Source organism: Marmota marmota, unplaced genomic scaffold (assembly GCF_001458135.2).
Source record: "Marmota marmota marmota unplaced genomic scaffold, marMar, whole genome shotgun sequence".
Lineage (NCBI taxonomy): Eukaryota > Metazoa > Chordata > Mammalia > Rodentia > Sciuridae > Marmota > Marmota marmota.
The window spans coordinates 10,821,758-10,837,263 of record NW_025999991.1 but is presented as its reverse complement, the minus strand read 5'-3'; the positions used below and the strand labels follow the sequence as shown (position 1 = coordinate 10,837,263).

General features: G+C 44.0%; 1 protein-coding gene across 5 annotated transcripts in view; it reads right to left on the bottom strand.

The window, feature by feature from the left end:
* The window catches only part of Atp9b (ATPase phospholipid transporting 9B (putative)), a 244,536-nt gene that overhangs the window by 22,265 nt on the left and 206,765 nt on the right, over positions 1 to 15,506 (bottom strand). For all 5 annotated transcript variants that reach the window (XM_048806674.1, XM_015499591.2, XM_048806675.1 and 2 more), the window contains 5 exons: positions 10,979 to 11,140; positions 10,141 to 10,233; positions 3,671 to 3,754; positions 3,010 to 3,180; positions 32 to 130 (listed from right to left, as the gene is read on the bottom strand). In XM_048806674.1, the coding sequence (XP_048662631.1) occupies positions 32 to 130; positions 3,010 to 3,180; positions 3,671 to 3,754; positions 10,141 to 10,233; positions 10,979 to 11,140 (609 nt within the window). The remainder of the gene's footprint in view (positions 1 to 31; positions 131 to 3,009; positions 3,181 to 3,670; positions 3,755 to 10,140; positions 10,234 to 10,978; positions 11,141 to 15,506) is intronic.

Genomic DNA, 15,506 nt, shown 5'->3' with positions numbered 1-15,506 from the left:
AAATTTCAAAGTGATTCAGAAACATACTTACAGGTCTAAAAATATGAATATCTTGTGTTCTAGACACCAAATGTGAACTTTTGGCAATGCAAGTAGCCGTCTCCAGTTTATCACCTGTTAGCATCCATATCTATGAAACAATTTAAACTGGTGAACTTCAACAATGCAACGATACTTTATGTCTTAAAAGCGTCTGTCCTGAACAGTTGCTCGTACACCCCTCCCGCCCCATTCATAGCATTACCACAAAGCCCAAAGGTGAAGCAACCTGAGTTCACCGACAGATGAATGCATAACCAGGATGTGGTCTACCATTCCATGACATATCATTCAGCCTTAACAAGGAGGAAGTTCTGACTCATGGAGCAACACAGGTGGAATGTGAGGACACTATGGCAAGGGAAATAACCCAGGTACAAAAGGACAAACACTGTATGATTCCACTTATATGAGGTCCCCGGATAAATCCAATCTATAGACAGAAAACAGAATGGTATGGTTAGGGGCTGGGGAGCTGGGGTTTAATGGGGACAGTTTAAGAAGAGGAAAGTCCTGGAGATGGATGGTGGTGATGGCTACAAAGCGCTGTGAGGTTCTTCATGCACTGAAAACTGGTTATTTCTGTGTCTACCCTGACTTGCTTAGGCAGAACAAGTAAGAGCAAAGTGATGTGCAGACAGCCATGAGATGTGGAGGCATGTTGACTAGCAACTCGGTTGTGTCAGTCACACATGGCTGAGTCAAAGTGGATATCTATAGATGCCCAAAGGTAACTTTATATGGCCTTCCAACCAAACCAACAGGGTGGACGAGGTTGCACACAGCACTAGCAAGATCATAAAGAATTTTATTTCAACTTATTGATTTTTTCAGGTGGAAGGTGAAGCTCAAATAGGCAGAGGGCCCACAGCTAAGCCAGAAGTAATTTACATCAAATAAAACACATCAAACAATGCTACTTTTCCATTTAAAAAACTGCATATACATACACATATTATGTACATATATCTGCAGATAAAAAATAAAATATCTGGGCATTTAATATATATCAAAGTATTTTATATAACATCAAAAAACTTCCTGTAATATTCTCATCATTGGAATTTCTCAGATTTCTTATGTAACATACCAAAAGACATTTTTGGAAACAGGAAACAAAAAACATGAAATATTAATTATTTGTTTAAGTGTGATCCAACTGTGGCTCTTCTCCTTGCCTGAAGACTTGTGCTTTCTACTCATTTACATGTCTTCATGCACTTTAGTGGAACAAAGATAAGGAGCCAAGTGAACAAACCACCGCTGCTTAGCAATCTGTCACCAGGAACTGAGTGTGAGATGCGCCTTCCCCCTTCAGAGGCTGATCTGGAGTCAGGCTGGACACGTTGTACAGAGAAAAAGGGTCTGGTGCTTTAGATGGAAAACCTCCCACAGGTTATCATGGAGTACTAATGCCCAAACCTTCCTATCGTGAACGTTCACTACCGTAACACATGGACAATCTGGCACGCGTGACTGAGAAATAGACTGAAGGCATTTAAAACCAACATGTGTCTAACTGATCACACCCTTTGCCAGTGTCCTGGCTGCACCATGTCACTGGACTTGGGTGATTTTAAATACCCAGTCCCAACTGCTCTCCCTAACTGAACTCCCTGTCTGCACAATGCTCTGCCCACCATGCAGCCTCAGGGCCTGCTTCCCACTGCCACCAGATTTCCTTGGCCTTCCCACAGAAGTTCCCCAGAATATAAGGGTTGGGCAGGGAGGTGGGCCAGGCACTGCTTTGCCTCCCACCTTCCCTTCAGTTCACCTTTCCTGTCTAGCTAGAGTTTTTCTAGCTAGTTGTACTTTTTCCATCCTCAAAAGTAGGTTCCAAATCCTTTGGACAGTATTAAAATAAATGTTCTCAACCAGCCTGTCACCGAACTCTCAACTTCAATGAAAATGTGAGGTAAGAAAGCAGTTTCCTAAAAAACAAAACTTACACCAGAAAGTGCTAGTTCTCTCGGGCATTGAGGACCTCAACAGTCAGAAGAAAAAATGGCAGGTCAGCAGCCAGGGAAAAGGGCAGTTGGCCACATGACTCCCAAGGAAAATGCACCACAAACCTCAACTCAAACCCAACAAACCAATTATGAGAGAAATGTCAGCTGCCAACCTGCAGCTGTAGAGTAGCGAGGAGCTGGGGGTTATGTTGGCCAGGGCACCCTCCCAAGGCCTGAGTCAGCAGCAGACCCAGAGAAGAACCCAGTATGTCCAACAAGGAGCCAGAGGGAGGAGATATTCCCGCCTTTGCTTTGTATGCGCATACCATCTCTGCAAGAAACCCTGTTGCTGAGCTCAGCAGCTCAGCAGCTGAGCAGGAGTGCGAGGAGTGTGCTTTCTGACTCCATGACAGCGTGGACGCAGACAGAGAGCATAGGCTCCTGGACATCCTCTGTAATGATGGATATCCTAGCCAGAAGCTCTGGGACACACCGGATTCTGCATGTGCACGGCTTGCGTGTAAGAACCAATGTCCCTGTGAGGCTGGGGTTCTGCCCTTCTCCGCTCCTCACCCAACATGTGCTGCCTATGGCAGAAGCTGCTTGGGCAACTTGGATTTGGCAAGACTGCGATTATTTCAGGAAGAGTGTTTACACTCAGTCCTGTGACACAGGATTCTGACCAGCAGGGCGATGGCAAGTGAGGAAACTTGATTTGAAGAGCCTGTGGCTAAAGCACAGACTGTAGACATTGGGCAGGGGCTGTGGGTCCTCACGACTGCCTTCAGAAGTGCACATGTGATGTGGATGGACAGAACCAGGGGAAGCAAAGTCTGAAGGCAGGACAATGCAGATATTTTTGGATATCTGCTGTGAGGCTGAGGAAGGATGGGGGATAGGTGTAGCTTTGCTTCCCACATTCTTCCACCCACCACCCCAGGAGTGCCACAGAACAATACTCCAAAGGAAAAGAGAGTTTGCTTAACAGAGGAATCCCAGGAGCCAGGACAGCAGGCACCACCTTGATTCCAGCGTTGCGCAGCATCTCCAGCGTGGGCCGCACGTCCGCCTGCAGCTGGTCCTCTACGCCGGTGAGGCACAGCAGCTCCAACTCTCTCTCCAGGCTCTCTACCACTGCGGCCACCTTCAGTACCCGGTCATGGATGCTCAGCTGGGCTTGACTGTATCGGCTCTGGGACACAAGGGACATGTGTATGGTCCACATGCCTGGTCTGCAATTATTTACTAAATAAATCCACAACACAGGCTGAGCATCCCTCATCCAGAAATCTGCAATTTACAATGTTCTGAAGTTGGATATATAATGAGCACAGACAACAGATCTTGAAGCATTCTGCAATTTTTGGTTAGAGACACTAAACCAGGTTATGTCTGTGCAAATATTCCAAAGTCCAAGCAACTCCAAAGCCTGAACCACTTATGTTCCCCTGAGCACTGGGAGAGACAGAAGGTGCAAACCTTGTTGCTGTGCACATGCCCCTGCCCTACCTCCAGACTGAGGGGAGGTGGGATGGAGGCTCCCACTGGCGAGGCTGCCTTATGCCAGGCACTGGGGACACTGGTTTCCTGAGTGCTCATGCACAATGTCAGGATGCACCTGAGTACAGACAGAGGCCTGCAGGGCAGGAGAGTTCACAAAGGGCAGGTGATGAGTCACTCACCTCAAAGTCCTGGTACTGTTCTTCCGTCAATGCCTTCTTTGCCACCACAAGTGTTCGCAGCCCTTCCCGAGCCATGTTTCCACACTGGAAAGGAGAAGCCCAGTCACTTGTGGTCCCCAGGTGGCCTCAGGCACCATGGAGTCCACTCCCATGCATACTGTGGTCGTCTTCATCTCACGCAGGACCAGCATGTGCCGGCCTGGGTGCTGTGAGGACCAGGAGGTCACAGTGCAGCATGTGTTCTCTGTGCTCTGTGGGGATACTCATGGTTCCCATCACACTCCAGTGGGACTGCTCCCACGGGGGACAGGGGAGAGGCTGCTGCACTGGGTCTGAGCTACTCCACACTGGCTGTGCTACACCTTCGAGTCCCTTTCTGCCACAGGACGCTCCTCCTTAAAGGCCCCCAAACTTGCATGAAATAAGTAAAACTAGGAAAGTGCAGCAGTGGTGCGGGGAGAGTGGGGCCAGGGGAGGCCCCCATGGGGAGTGCCAGATCTAAGATGCATGGATCTGAAGGCTGTTTCTGCTCTGTGTTGTTGGGCAAGCTGACTGGTTGTCTGCCCGAGCCTCGTGGGTGGAAGTGGGTCTCAGGTAGCTGTGCTGGGCTAAGCACAGCATGTGTGGTCTGTGCTGCAGTCTTCCGCCCTGCTGGCATGGCTCTTGGTCCCCCTTCCTGGCCCTGCAGCTCGGGTGTTCACACAGGGGCACTGCCATCAGTCTGATGGGCATGGGGTACTAGTTAAGAGCTGAGGCTGGTGGGGACATGGGCCATGCCCAAAGTCCCATGCACCTGGTCCGTGATCAGGTGGGATGGAGGCTTCCACTGGTGAGACTGCATTGTGCTAGGCACTGGGGACACTGGTTTCCTGGTCTCAGTGGGCAGGGAAGAGGAAGCTCTGGAGGAGCCATGACCCAATCTGTATTTAAAACAGAACTAGAGATACATTCTGTAGGTGTATCAAAAGATGTTAGCACCATTCACAGTGAAAGATTGCATTAAAATAATAAAATACTACTTTCCCCATCAGAAGCAGAAACCCAACAGTTTCGAGTGAAGAAACAAGCTCTTTGGTACACAACTGGTACAGGGGTGGGGCACACCTGTTTGAAGGTGTTGGCGACTTCTCACAAAGTTTGAATTGCAGTTTCCAATGACACCATTCCCACTGTAGGGAATGTGACACACACTTGCGATCATATACCAGGCCATATCCACATGAGGCTAGTCCTGGCCATGCTGAACAGGGGGACAGGGTCAGACTTTAAAGAACCTGAAATGGCACACATGGGGTTCCATACCACAGACATCAACATGGCCCTGAAGAGCAAGGCAGAGCTGCAGAGCTTCTCCCTCGTGCACCAAGCAGAAACAGCAAATATCCCTCTGCAGCGGGTGGTAGTGGTGTGAAAGAAGAACAGAGGTTGCTAGGAGGTGTGAGACGTAAGTTCCAGTGCTGGGGATCACAGTCCTGCATGGTCCAGAACTGCCTAACCCACTCTCCTATGGGCACAAGGTGCTGACAGCTGAAAGGAGGGTGCAGGGCCACAGAGGCTGATGAGTGTGGCAGAGAAACAGACCTCCTGCTCCATAGCTAGGAGCAAGCACAGTCCTGCCCAAGATGCCTGCACTACGAGGGCACTGACAACAAGCAGGCATCTATGAACAGGTGGACAGAAGGTGGCTGGCTCTGCAACAGAGAGAGTGCGACCATCTGGAATCACTTCCTCAGGGAGAAGGCTCTGGAGCAGAGCCCAGGTGACTGAGGAGCGCACATTTCCTGCTATGTGAAGTAGGACTGGGTGCAGGTATGGTCTGGGGCCTCCTCACCAGGGGACACATAGAGGGCTGCACTCCATTGTATGTTTTTGGCACCTTTGTCAAGGATCAAATGACTGTAGATGTATGGGTTTCTATTCTGTTCCACTGGTTTGTGTGTCTATTTTTATGTCAGTACTATGTAGACTTTGTTACTATAGCTCTGCAGTGTACTTTGAAATCAAGTTTTTATGATGCCTCCAGCACTGCTTTTTCAGTGTAAAAGTGCTTTGGCTATTCAAGGTCTTTCATTCTTCTAAATGAATTTTAGGCTTCCCCCCACCCCCCTGGTTCTGTTAAGAATGTCACTGGTATTTTTGATGGGGGTTGCACTAAACCTGTATATTCTTTTTGGTGGCATGGCCGTCTTAACAATATTAATTCTGCCTATCCATGAACATGGGAGGCCTTTCCATCCTGTGTCTTCTCTCTTCAGAATTCTATAGTATCCATTGTTGAGTTCTTTTTACCTCCTCGGTTAGATTTATTCCTAGCAACTTCTTTCTCTTTTTTTTTTTAAAGGCAATTTTTTTTTTTAGTTTATTTATTTACTTATTTTAGTTGTGGATGGACACAATACCTTTATTTTGTTTATTTATTTTTATGTGGTGCTGGGGATTGAACCCAGTGCCTCCTATGCGCCAGGCAAGCGCTCTACCACTGAGCCACAACCCCAGCCCTTAAATGCAACTTTGAATACAATTGTTTTACTGACTTTTTGGCAGATTTGTTGTGAACTATTGATTTTCATATGTTGATTTTGTAATCTGCTACATTGTCAACTTTATTAGTTCTAGCAATCTTTTGTGGAGTTTTTTTTTTGGTCTTCTAGGTATAGAAAAATATAATCTGCAAACAGTGATAATTTGACTTCTTCCTTTCTGTTTTTATCCCCATTATTTCTTTATCTTGCCACACTGACCTGGTTAGAATTTTTAGCACTATGTTAAATAGACTATTGCAGATTTTAAAGGAAACGCTTTCAGTTTTTCCCCATTTTCTATGAAGTTGGCTTTGGTTTTTTTATATACCCTTTATGATGTTGAGGTATATTCCTTCTATTCCTAGTTTCTTTGGTGTTTTTTTGTTTGTTTTTACATCATGATTGGTTGCTGAATTATGTCAAAGGTCTTGTTGCATCTATTGAGATGACCAAGTGATTCCGTCCTTGATTCTATTTATGTGATGAATTACATTTATTAACTTGTAAATATTCAAACATCCTTGTACCTCTGGAATAAAACCAATTTGGTCATGATGTACAATCTTCTTGCTATTTTGTTAAACACAATTTGCTAATATTTTATCAAGTATTTTTGTTATCTAAGTTCACCTGGGATATTGGTCTGTAATTTTCTTTCCTTGAAATGTCTTTATCTACATATATATGTAAATCAATGGATGTGTAACTGATGTGATTCTGCAATCTGTATACGGGGCAAAAACGGGAGTTCATAACCCACTTGAATCAAAGTGTGAAATATGATATATCAAGAACTATGTAATGTTCTGAACAACCAACAATAAAAAAAAAAGAAAAAAGAAAAAAGAAATGTCTTTATCTGGTTTTGGTATGAGAGTGATATCGGCTTCATAGAAGGAATGGAAGTGTTCCATCCCTTTCTATTTCATGAAATAATTTGAGAGTATTGGCATTAGTTCTTTAAAGGTTTGGTAGAATGCAGCTGAGAATCCAAGTGTCCTGGGCTTTTCTTTGTTGGAAGATTATTTTTTTTTATTACTGATTTTATCTCATTACAAGTTACTGGTTTAGGGTTTCTATGTCCTCTTGATTCAGTTTTGGCAGATCACATTTGTCTAGAAATGCATCCATTTCCTCTAGGTCTTTCAATTTATTGGAGTAGAAGGTTTCAAAATAGTCCCTAATGTTCTGCTGAATTCTTGAGATGTCTGTGGTGATTTCTCCTTTTTCATCTCTAATTTTATTAAATTGTTTTTTTCTCCCTTTTCTTTTGGTTAGTTTGACTAAGGGCTTATGAATCTTGTTTATCTTTTCAAAGAAACAACCCCTTGCTTCATCAATCCTTTGTATCTTTTTTTTTTTTTTTAATTCTCAAGTTCATTGATTTCAGCTCTGAACTTAATTATTTCCTTTCTTCTACTGGTTTTGGAATTGGTTTGTTCTTCTTTTTCCTTGAGACACATTTTTAGGTTATTTGTGATCTTTCTGATTTTCATAGCTATAAATTTTTGTCTTAAAATTGCCTTTATAGTGTCCCAGAGGATCTGAAATGTTGTATGAGTATTCCCATTTGAGCCTAAGAATTTTTATTTATTTTTTAATTTTTTTAAAAAATATTTTTTAGTTGTCAATGGATCTTTTATTTTATTTATTTATTTATACATGGTGCTGAGGATCAAACCCAGGGCCTCACACATGCCAGGCAAGTGCTCAACCACTGAGCCACTACTGTAGCCCCAAGTCTAAGAATTTTAAAATTTCTCCTATCATCCTTTTCATCATCCAATAGAGTACTGTTCAATCTCCAAGTGTTTACATAGTTTCTGTAGGGTTTGGTTCTGTTGATTTCTAATTTCATTCCATTATGAAATGATAAGATGCAAGGGATTATATCAATTTTTTTGTACTCAGCAAATGAATTTAAAAAAATTACAGTGAGTTGGGTGGGCTATAGAATGCTATAGCTGAATGGTGAGAAAAGGAGAGCAATCATGCCCCCCACGAAGGCTGTCACAAGCCCTGTGATGACTCACATGTTCAGGAAGTATCTTGCATCTCTACAGCAGTAACAGACCTACAGTGATAGGCAGTCAGGCAGTGAAGACAACTGACTTAGGGATTTGGGCCTTTAGAACTAGGCATGGGCAGGGATCCTGAACTTCCTGGGGTGTACTGATTAACAGTTCAGACCCAACTCTGCACACCACAGACCCCAAGCCACAGGCAGGCACTTGTCACCCCTACCATCTCTTAGGAAGCTGAATGTGGGATGTCTACCTCCAATAAAGCCAGGTATAGCATCTGATGAAGAGATGTTTGTCTATAGGCAAATAAAAATTATTAAAATATCCAGATTTTCTGAAAATACCTTTTTAATTCATCCAGCTTATTGGATCTGATGCCCAGTATTAAATCTGTAGGCTGCAGTGGCAGGAAGGGCTGGGGAAGAAGCCTGGGGTCCAATACTACCCACTCAGACACTCATGAGCTAAGTCCTTCCCAGTGTCCAGTTCAGCAACTTCCAGGGTTAGGCTATGTAGACGAGGGAGGGGACTGTTGCTGTACCACAGAGGAGGGCTGAGCTTGTTCTCCTGGGATACCACATCAGGATCTAATTCAGGTCTGTGTTTAGAGGGAAGAGGCCCATCACTGCCACACCTCCCTTCATCCAGAACATTATTTTTTTTCTGTGTGTTAATATGTGTGAATACTCTGATGTTTCAATTTTGAAGAATGGTGCTTTCTGTAATATGATCAACGTAGAGTGTTTTCCTTGCACAACTGGAGAACACAGTTTGCAGCCAAGAAGCCAACTCCAGGTTCTGCTTGCAACAAAAAGCAGAGCACAAACCCAGACCCCTGCAGTGATTGCTTTGCTTATTTCTTAGTACACTGAAAGGCTCTGATTACAACGGTTTACAGCAAAGACACCACAAAGGGCCAAAAGGTTCATCTATGAAACAAAGCACAATGCTGAGAAAATAAATGTACATAGGATTTTTAATAAAGTTATCTTTGTGAAAAACAATCTGACATTATCTGTCTGTTGCAAGACATTTATTGATTTGACCTCATAAAGCTAAATAAATTAAACAAGTATTTTACAATTAATTGCACATCATTATGACCAAAAGTAATTTTTATGGCATTTTACTAGGTCTTCAGGGAGTTTAATTTATTCATGTCCCTGATTAAATCAAAGTGCCCTGAAGGAGATATTGATTCATATTGCCAATATCATGCGAACACTGGGTGTGGTCACTGCACTGACAGGAGAGCTCTGAGCAGCAGAACAACATGTAAACAGGGAAAAGGGCTGTACTTGCCATTACAACTGGTCTGGCTTTACTCAGAAACCCAGCTATCAATTAAAATGTAAACTTAATACATTGTAGACTCTCATTCAATTTAATTTAGGATTACTGGTGTATGTACATTATTTTCTACTTTTAAGTGAACTGACTAGCATAATACTAAAATTCGAATTAAAATCTCCTTGCATATTAACTAGATGTCATATTAAAGCCTAACCTTGTTTAAACACACAGTGCTATTTCACAGCTCTCTAGTGAATGACTGATGATGTTTTCTATACTTTCAGTATTACACATAAAATTATTCTCTATAAGGGGCTCCTGGTGCATATCCACATGATTTCACAAACAAAACAGCAATGGTTAATTGTATAGAAAGCCTCATGATTAACTAGGGCCTTATCCTTTTTGCTTAACCAGTATGAGAACCATGACTACTCAGAACAATCTGGTGGGAAATGACACCACCCCTGGAACCCTTCCAGGACCTGGTCTGACATCTCTGTACCTTGACCTACTCCAATGACACCAGTGTCTCCCAAGCTGTGGGGAGGAGACAATTTTTCGGTCATCTGATGTTTCCTAAGTTCCACGAACATGTGTGGCTGCACAGTGCCAAGTGTGGCCCACTTACCTCCTCTTCCAGCCAGTCATTGTACTGGACGATGGAGGACATAGCGACGTCAGCACCCTTCATGTAGAATGTGATTTCTGCTGTGGACTCATCCTGTATGGAGTGAAAATAAACACGGGGACAGTTGGGCTATCTAGCTCCTTGCAAATAACTGCTGGTCTAATAGAAAGTGCACTGAAAAAAACAACTCTTAACAATGCCTTCCCTGTGGGAAGCTGCTTGCTTTCCAAGTGACAGGCGCCTTTACACGCAATGCAGTAAGAATCGGGAATATCACTACACACTTGAGATGCTGGGAGGAAATTTTTGAAACAAATTCTGTTAATGAATAAATGACTTGGGCTATACTGTAAGCATCAAACTCTGATCAAATGCTTTCCTGTTTAACAAACTTCCAAATATTTTTTATTGTTATTTGCTAAGAAAAGCTGAACACAGGTACATATAGAAACTTTATGGTTAAAAATCATTATTAAGTTAAACTTTTTGTTATGTTACTTTTGTTAAACACAAAACAACTAGCTGATTTTGAAAATTAGTAGTAACATCTTTTACTTATTCTCCCTTAGCAGTGTTAGGAACAGATGTTTCACATCACCAGGTATTTTATGTCATTATGGCCACTCTGGTGTCTCACTCATAAATTATTAGTTTAGATTTTGTTTTATTTTTTAAAAAACCATAACAAGCACAAAGCGAATACGTACTTAACTTTAACCTTTTTTTGTGGAGAGGGAGGATTTTGTATCTGCTTTAAAAGATTAAAAAAGGAACCGCTCAAGCTGTCCACACAAAGCACACTGAAGTGTCTCTGGGCCCAGCACAAGCGGCAGCATACCCTGACGATGATGCCCATCCGCTTGCTCTCCGAGGTGAAGGGGAACACCTGCAGGATGCAGTAGGTCAGGACCTGGCCGCCAGGCGTCTTCAGCTGCATGGAGGTGAGGTCCCTGCTGACCAGAGTGAGCCCGACACTTTCTGTCCACCGCACCAGTGCGACCTGAAGAGACCACAGTGTGAGGTCTGACTGCCTTGGGGACGCTGTGCCCAGAGGACATGGTACCTTGCATGCAAAGTGTCCCCAGACACATGAAGGCAGAGAAACTGTAGTGTCTAGAACTTTTCATTTCTGTGCCATATTACATACAGGTGAGCAATAAGCAATGTGGCAGAAAGTCCCTTGGCCTGCTGTGTAACATGGCTTCCTTTTGTACTCTGTGTCGATGAGCTCCCTACAGCTAGTCATGTTTAAACCCTAGAAGGGAGCAAGTAATCTGAATTTTGTTTATCCCTATTTTTTTCCAACATGAGAGAGAAATTGGTGTCTGACCAACTACATGAATGTGTCTACGTGGAATATCTTCCGACCTGAAGGGGACGAAAAGCCGGAGCCTGGGCAGATCAGGCCTGTAGAGGGCAGCCTGGGCTCCGAGTCTGCCCAGGCCAGCCCGTAGCGCCGCACAGTCTCTTCACCTCACCAGTTCAATTCCAGCTCTGCCAGGTGCAAATATGCTTCTGCAAGCTGTCCTAAGGCTGAAGAAATGTAAGCTGAGTCTTTGGTGTGTGTAGGTACTAAACAATAGGAGCTGCTCTTACTTATTCTTACTTAGAGTTACTTTAATAACTTATTAAAATTTAAAACTCATAAGAAGATATTTTCTAAAGTTAATATTGTATGTTAAGTATTTTATGACAATCAAGCACTTTCTGGAAAAGAATGTCTGTCTTTCTGAGGAGCCTTATCACGGGACAGCTGGTCAGTTAATGGCACACCAAGCTTGGCAGTAGCCGAGAGAATGTTACCCAACAGGAACACCCTCTGCGATGAACATGCTGCCAGGGTTGGAGACTGTCACAGCATGCCCACAAGACCAGCTCTGTGCTCTGCAGCTTCCCAAGGTTGGGCACCCTTCACCTTTGCTCTGAAGGCACAGCCTTGTCACTGGCCAGCAATGTCACAGCTCCCAGGGCCTGACTGGGCAGGTCCCTCGGAGCTCAAGTCTCTCAGAGGCAGGGTGAGCTCACCCCTGCTTTCAAGTCTCACTGCCACCTATGCTGTTAGGATCTCATTTTGGATTTTGAGATGCAAGTCATCTCAGGGACGTTTAAAATTCTGGCTGTGTTCAGGATGTTATCAATTGAATCTTAATATCTGGTGAGGCTGTGGAAAAATTCTTAGCAGCTCTCGTCCCGAGGCTGACTGCTCAGGTTAGGATTCTGGAGCAGGCAATGCCTGCATCCCTATAATCTTGGTGCCTTGAGTGTATGGTGGCCAGGTTCAGGAGGACAAGAGACCAACACCAACACCAGAATGGTCAGTGGATGTTCAGAGCACCGAGCTGGGTACTCAGCCCTTGCTCACACGTCCCACTTGATATGTTCTCTTGGGTAGATCAGGAAATCATTTTTAAAATCAGGTTTTCTAATAACTTGACACAAACCCAACTGCAGGATACTTCCAGTAAGACTTCCAGAGATGGGATGCTTTCAGTGCTGGGAGTGTATGCAGCATAGGGCAGGGAGAGTGAGGGACAGTGGGCAAAAGCAATCGAGCACTTCCCAGGACTGCTGACGGCTTGGGGCAGAGTGTAGGAGTATAGCTGAAGACTAGGGTGCCAAACGCCTGTCCCAGGCAGTGGGAGGAAGCTCCTCTGCTCTCTCTCGGCTACCCATCGCTTCACTGGGCCAACAACAAACTGGATAAGGTTACCATAGGGTTGGTATCCTATTGTTGTAGGATAATAAAGATGCATAAAAATGAATGCATTTTAAAATTATTAGTTATAAATTGAATGTAGTTGCTGGAGCAGAGATAAAACTACCTCTTATAATGTTCTGATATTTTAAAAAAAAGTTTACATAGTGGAGTTAGCTTATGGTAAATGGAATAGAATAATTCTAGAAATTCAGGATTGAGAGTGAAATTATAATGGTCTAATATTTTTATTTCAGTTACAAAGTCAAAAATACATTTCTCTAAAAAAGGCGAGGGATGGGGAACCAAACAGCCTTTCTCCATCTGAGTTCTTCAGAAAACAGAACATGATTTGGGGTACCAGTTGCTGTTCCCAAGTAGAATACTAGTCCTGCCCTAGATACAAGGAGGGCGTTAACCCACTGCACACCACCCACGCCTGCATCATCAGGGCCGCCTCCTGGAACCACAGGGCTTGGGGGTGTGCTCCAAGGCCTCATCTGCTGCACTCCTCTCTGGTCCATGCCGAGACCCGAGTTGCTGAGCACAACTCAAGGACCTGCTTTCTGCAACAGCAATGGCCATGCAGTGTCTGGATTCTTTCTCGGCCTGAACTGTTTGGAAAAATATTATGTTTAAAGTAATAAAAATCATCACTTAGCTGATATTAGAAAGCCAAGTAAGGAGATTTAACTGCACAGAATATTATTATTTTGTTAAGAGCAACACAATGAAATTAAGTAATCAGCTTTTTTATTTAAGAGAGGAGCATTATGTCTCTCTTTAATAACCTGCATGTAAGGCCAGGACACCTGGGTGCACCGGCTGTAGCCCCAGTACTGGCCTGAGAGTTAAACTCTGGGAAAGAATATAACCTTGACCTGATCTGCTTAATATCCGTGTCCTTACACAGGTGGTGGCTCTTGGATGTGGAGAGGGTACTCAACAGGCTGGAATGTGAAGCCCAAGGAGGCAGGACAGGACATGAGGCCCGGACCCGGCCTCCTGGTGTATTCTGGGCAAGTTGAGTCACACTGAAGTGCTGCCTACTGACAGCAGGCTGCTCTGAGAGGACTGGAATTTCACCTTATCAGCTCCAAGCTCCCCGCTCTCCATATGTAACAGATACTTCTCCCTTTTGTGGAAAATAAGTGAAATCAGCAAATTTTGTCCATTTTGATGATCTCAGTAAGATCTCTGTGTACTCTTCCCAGAAGAGAAATCATACAAACAGTAACAGATGGCATGCTTAATGCTTCTCAAATGCTGTGGAAAACCACAAGTTCTCAAGTCCTGCGAGCCGGTGGTGAAGGGCTTACCCTCTATGCATGCACTGACAAAGCCCGCAGGTCACAGTAGCCAGGAGGCCGTCATCTCCCGGGGGCAGGGATGCAAGGGCTAGAAACTCCTACTTGCAGGACTTGGCTGGGCTGCAGGAATGTGTGCCCTTGAGAATATCAGATGGCTTCCTGTACCCTAGGTTTTGGGTACAGGAAGTGTGCCATACAGCAGCAGCAACATGTGCCTATCCTCTCGGCACTGGTGTCCCCTGCTGGCTAAGGCTGTGCTAAATGCCAACTGGCCCATCACCAGTGCCGAGAGGATAGGAACTGGAATCGGAACTCTACTCTGAGCCTCCAGGGTGTTACTAAGAGACTGAAGTGTACCAAGAGGCTAAAATCATCTGTGATGATCCAGTCCTGTAATTGAGCACATCAGCAACACATTCCAAATTACAGTTTTGAAAAAAATCACAAGGATGACAACAGAACCAACTCTGCCAGGAGGGAGGAGAGCACACCTGAAATGAGATGGAAATGCTACACGTTTTTCCAGTACGACTTCTTCAGAAACTGCAAATGACCCAATACTCCCAAGGTTAATTTTCAATTTGCACAGTGAAAGGTTCCCATTATGCTGTGACCTATAAATTGTACCTTTCCACAGACACCCTATCATCTCAGGGTGCCCCACTGAAGTCAGACCCAGGCATTCTATATTTGGCGACTACATCTGTTTATTGTTTAGTTTACGCTTGGTTTCACACCCCTTTGAGTTAGCAGCTTATAAGAAAAATCCTACACCTAGCGCAGTGTTCCATCCAAATGTCTTTAATCAGCAATCATCTTGAGGATTAACTATATAATGCCAACCAGAAAAAAAAGTATTCAAGTTTTTCACAAGAGAGATGCATTAATTACTATCCTAATTTAACTGGCTTGGTGTTGGGCAGAAAATGGCAGTATGTAAAAAAGTGGATGTGAATCTGCAATATGTATACGGGGTAAAAATGGGAGTTCATAATCTGCTTGAATCAAATGTATGATATGTCCAGAGCTTTGTAATGTTTTGAACAACTAATAATAAAAAAAAATACTTCTGGATTAAGCATATAAAGAAGTAACCTCAGAGGAGGACCAGGGATACCTTCAAAGCTGCTGCTATGAATTCATGCCCGCATTCAGCATCACACAGGCCTGGCTTCCTTGTGGAAGGCAGGCAGGCTTAGATGCCACATCCTAGGCCAGCTCTAGCAGGTCTGCTGCGCTGGGACTGGCATAGAGTTAATGGGGAGTTGAGGAGTGAGAAGCCTTCTAGAATTCTATGTATGTGAATACATCAGTGGTGTCTTTCTTAGAAGACTCTGAGAAATAAACTACATCCAGTGATG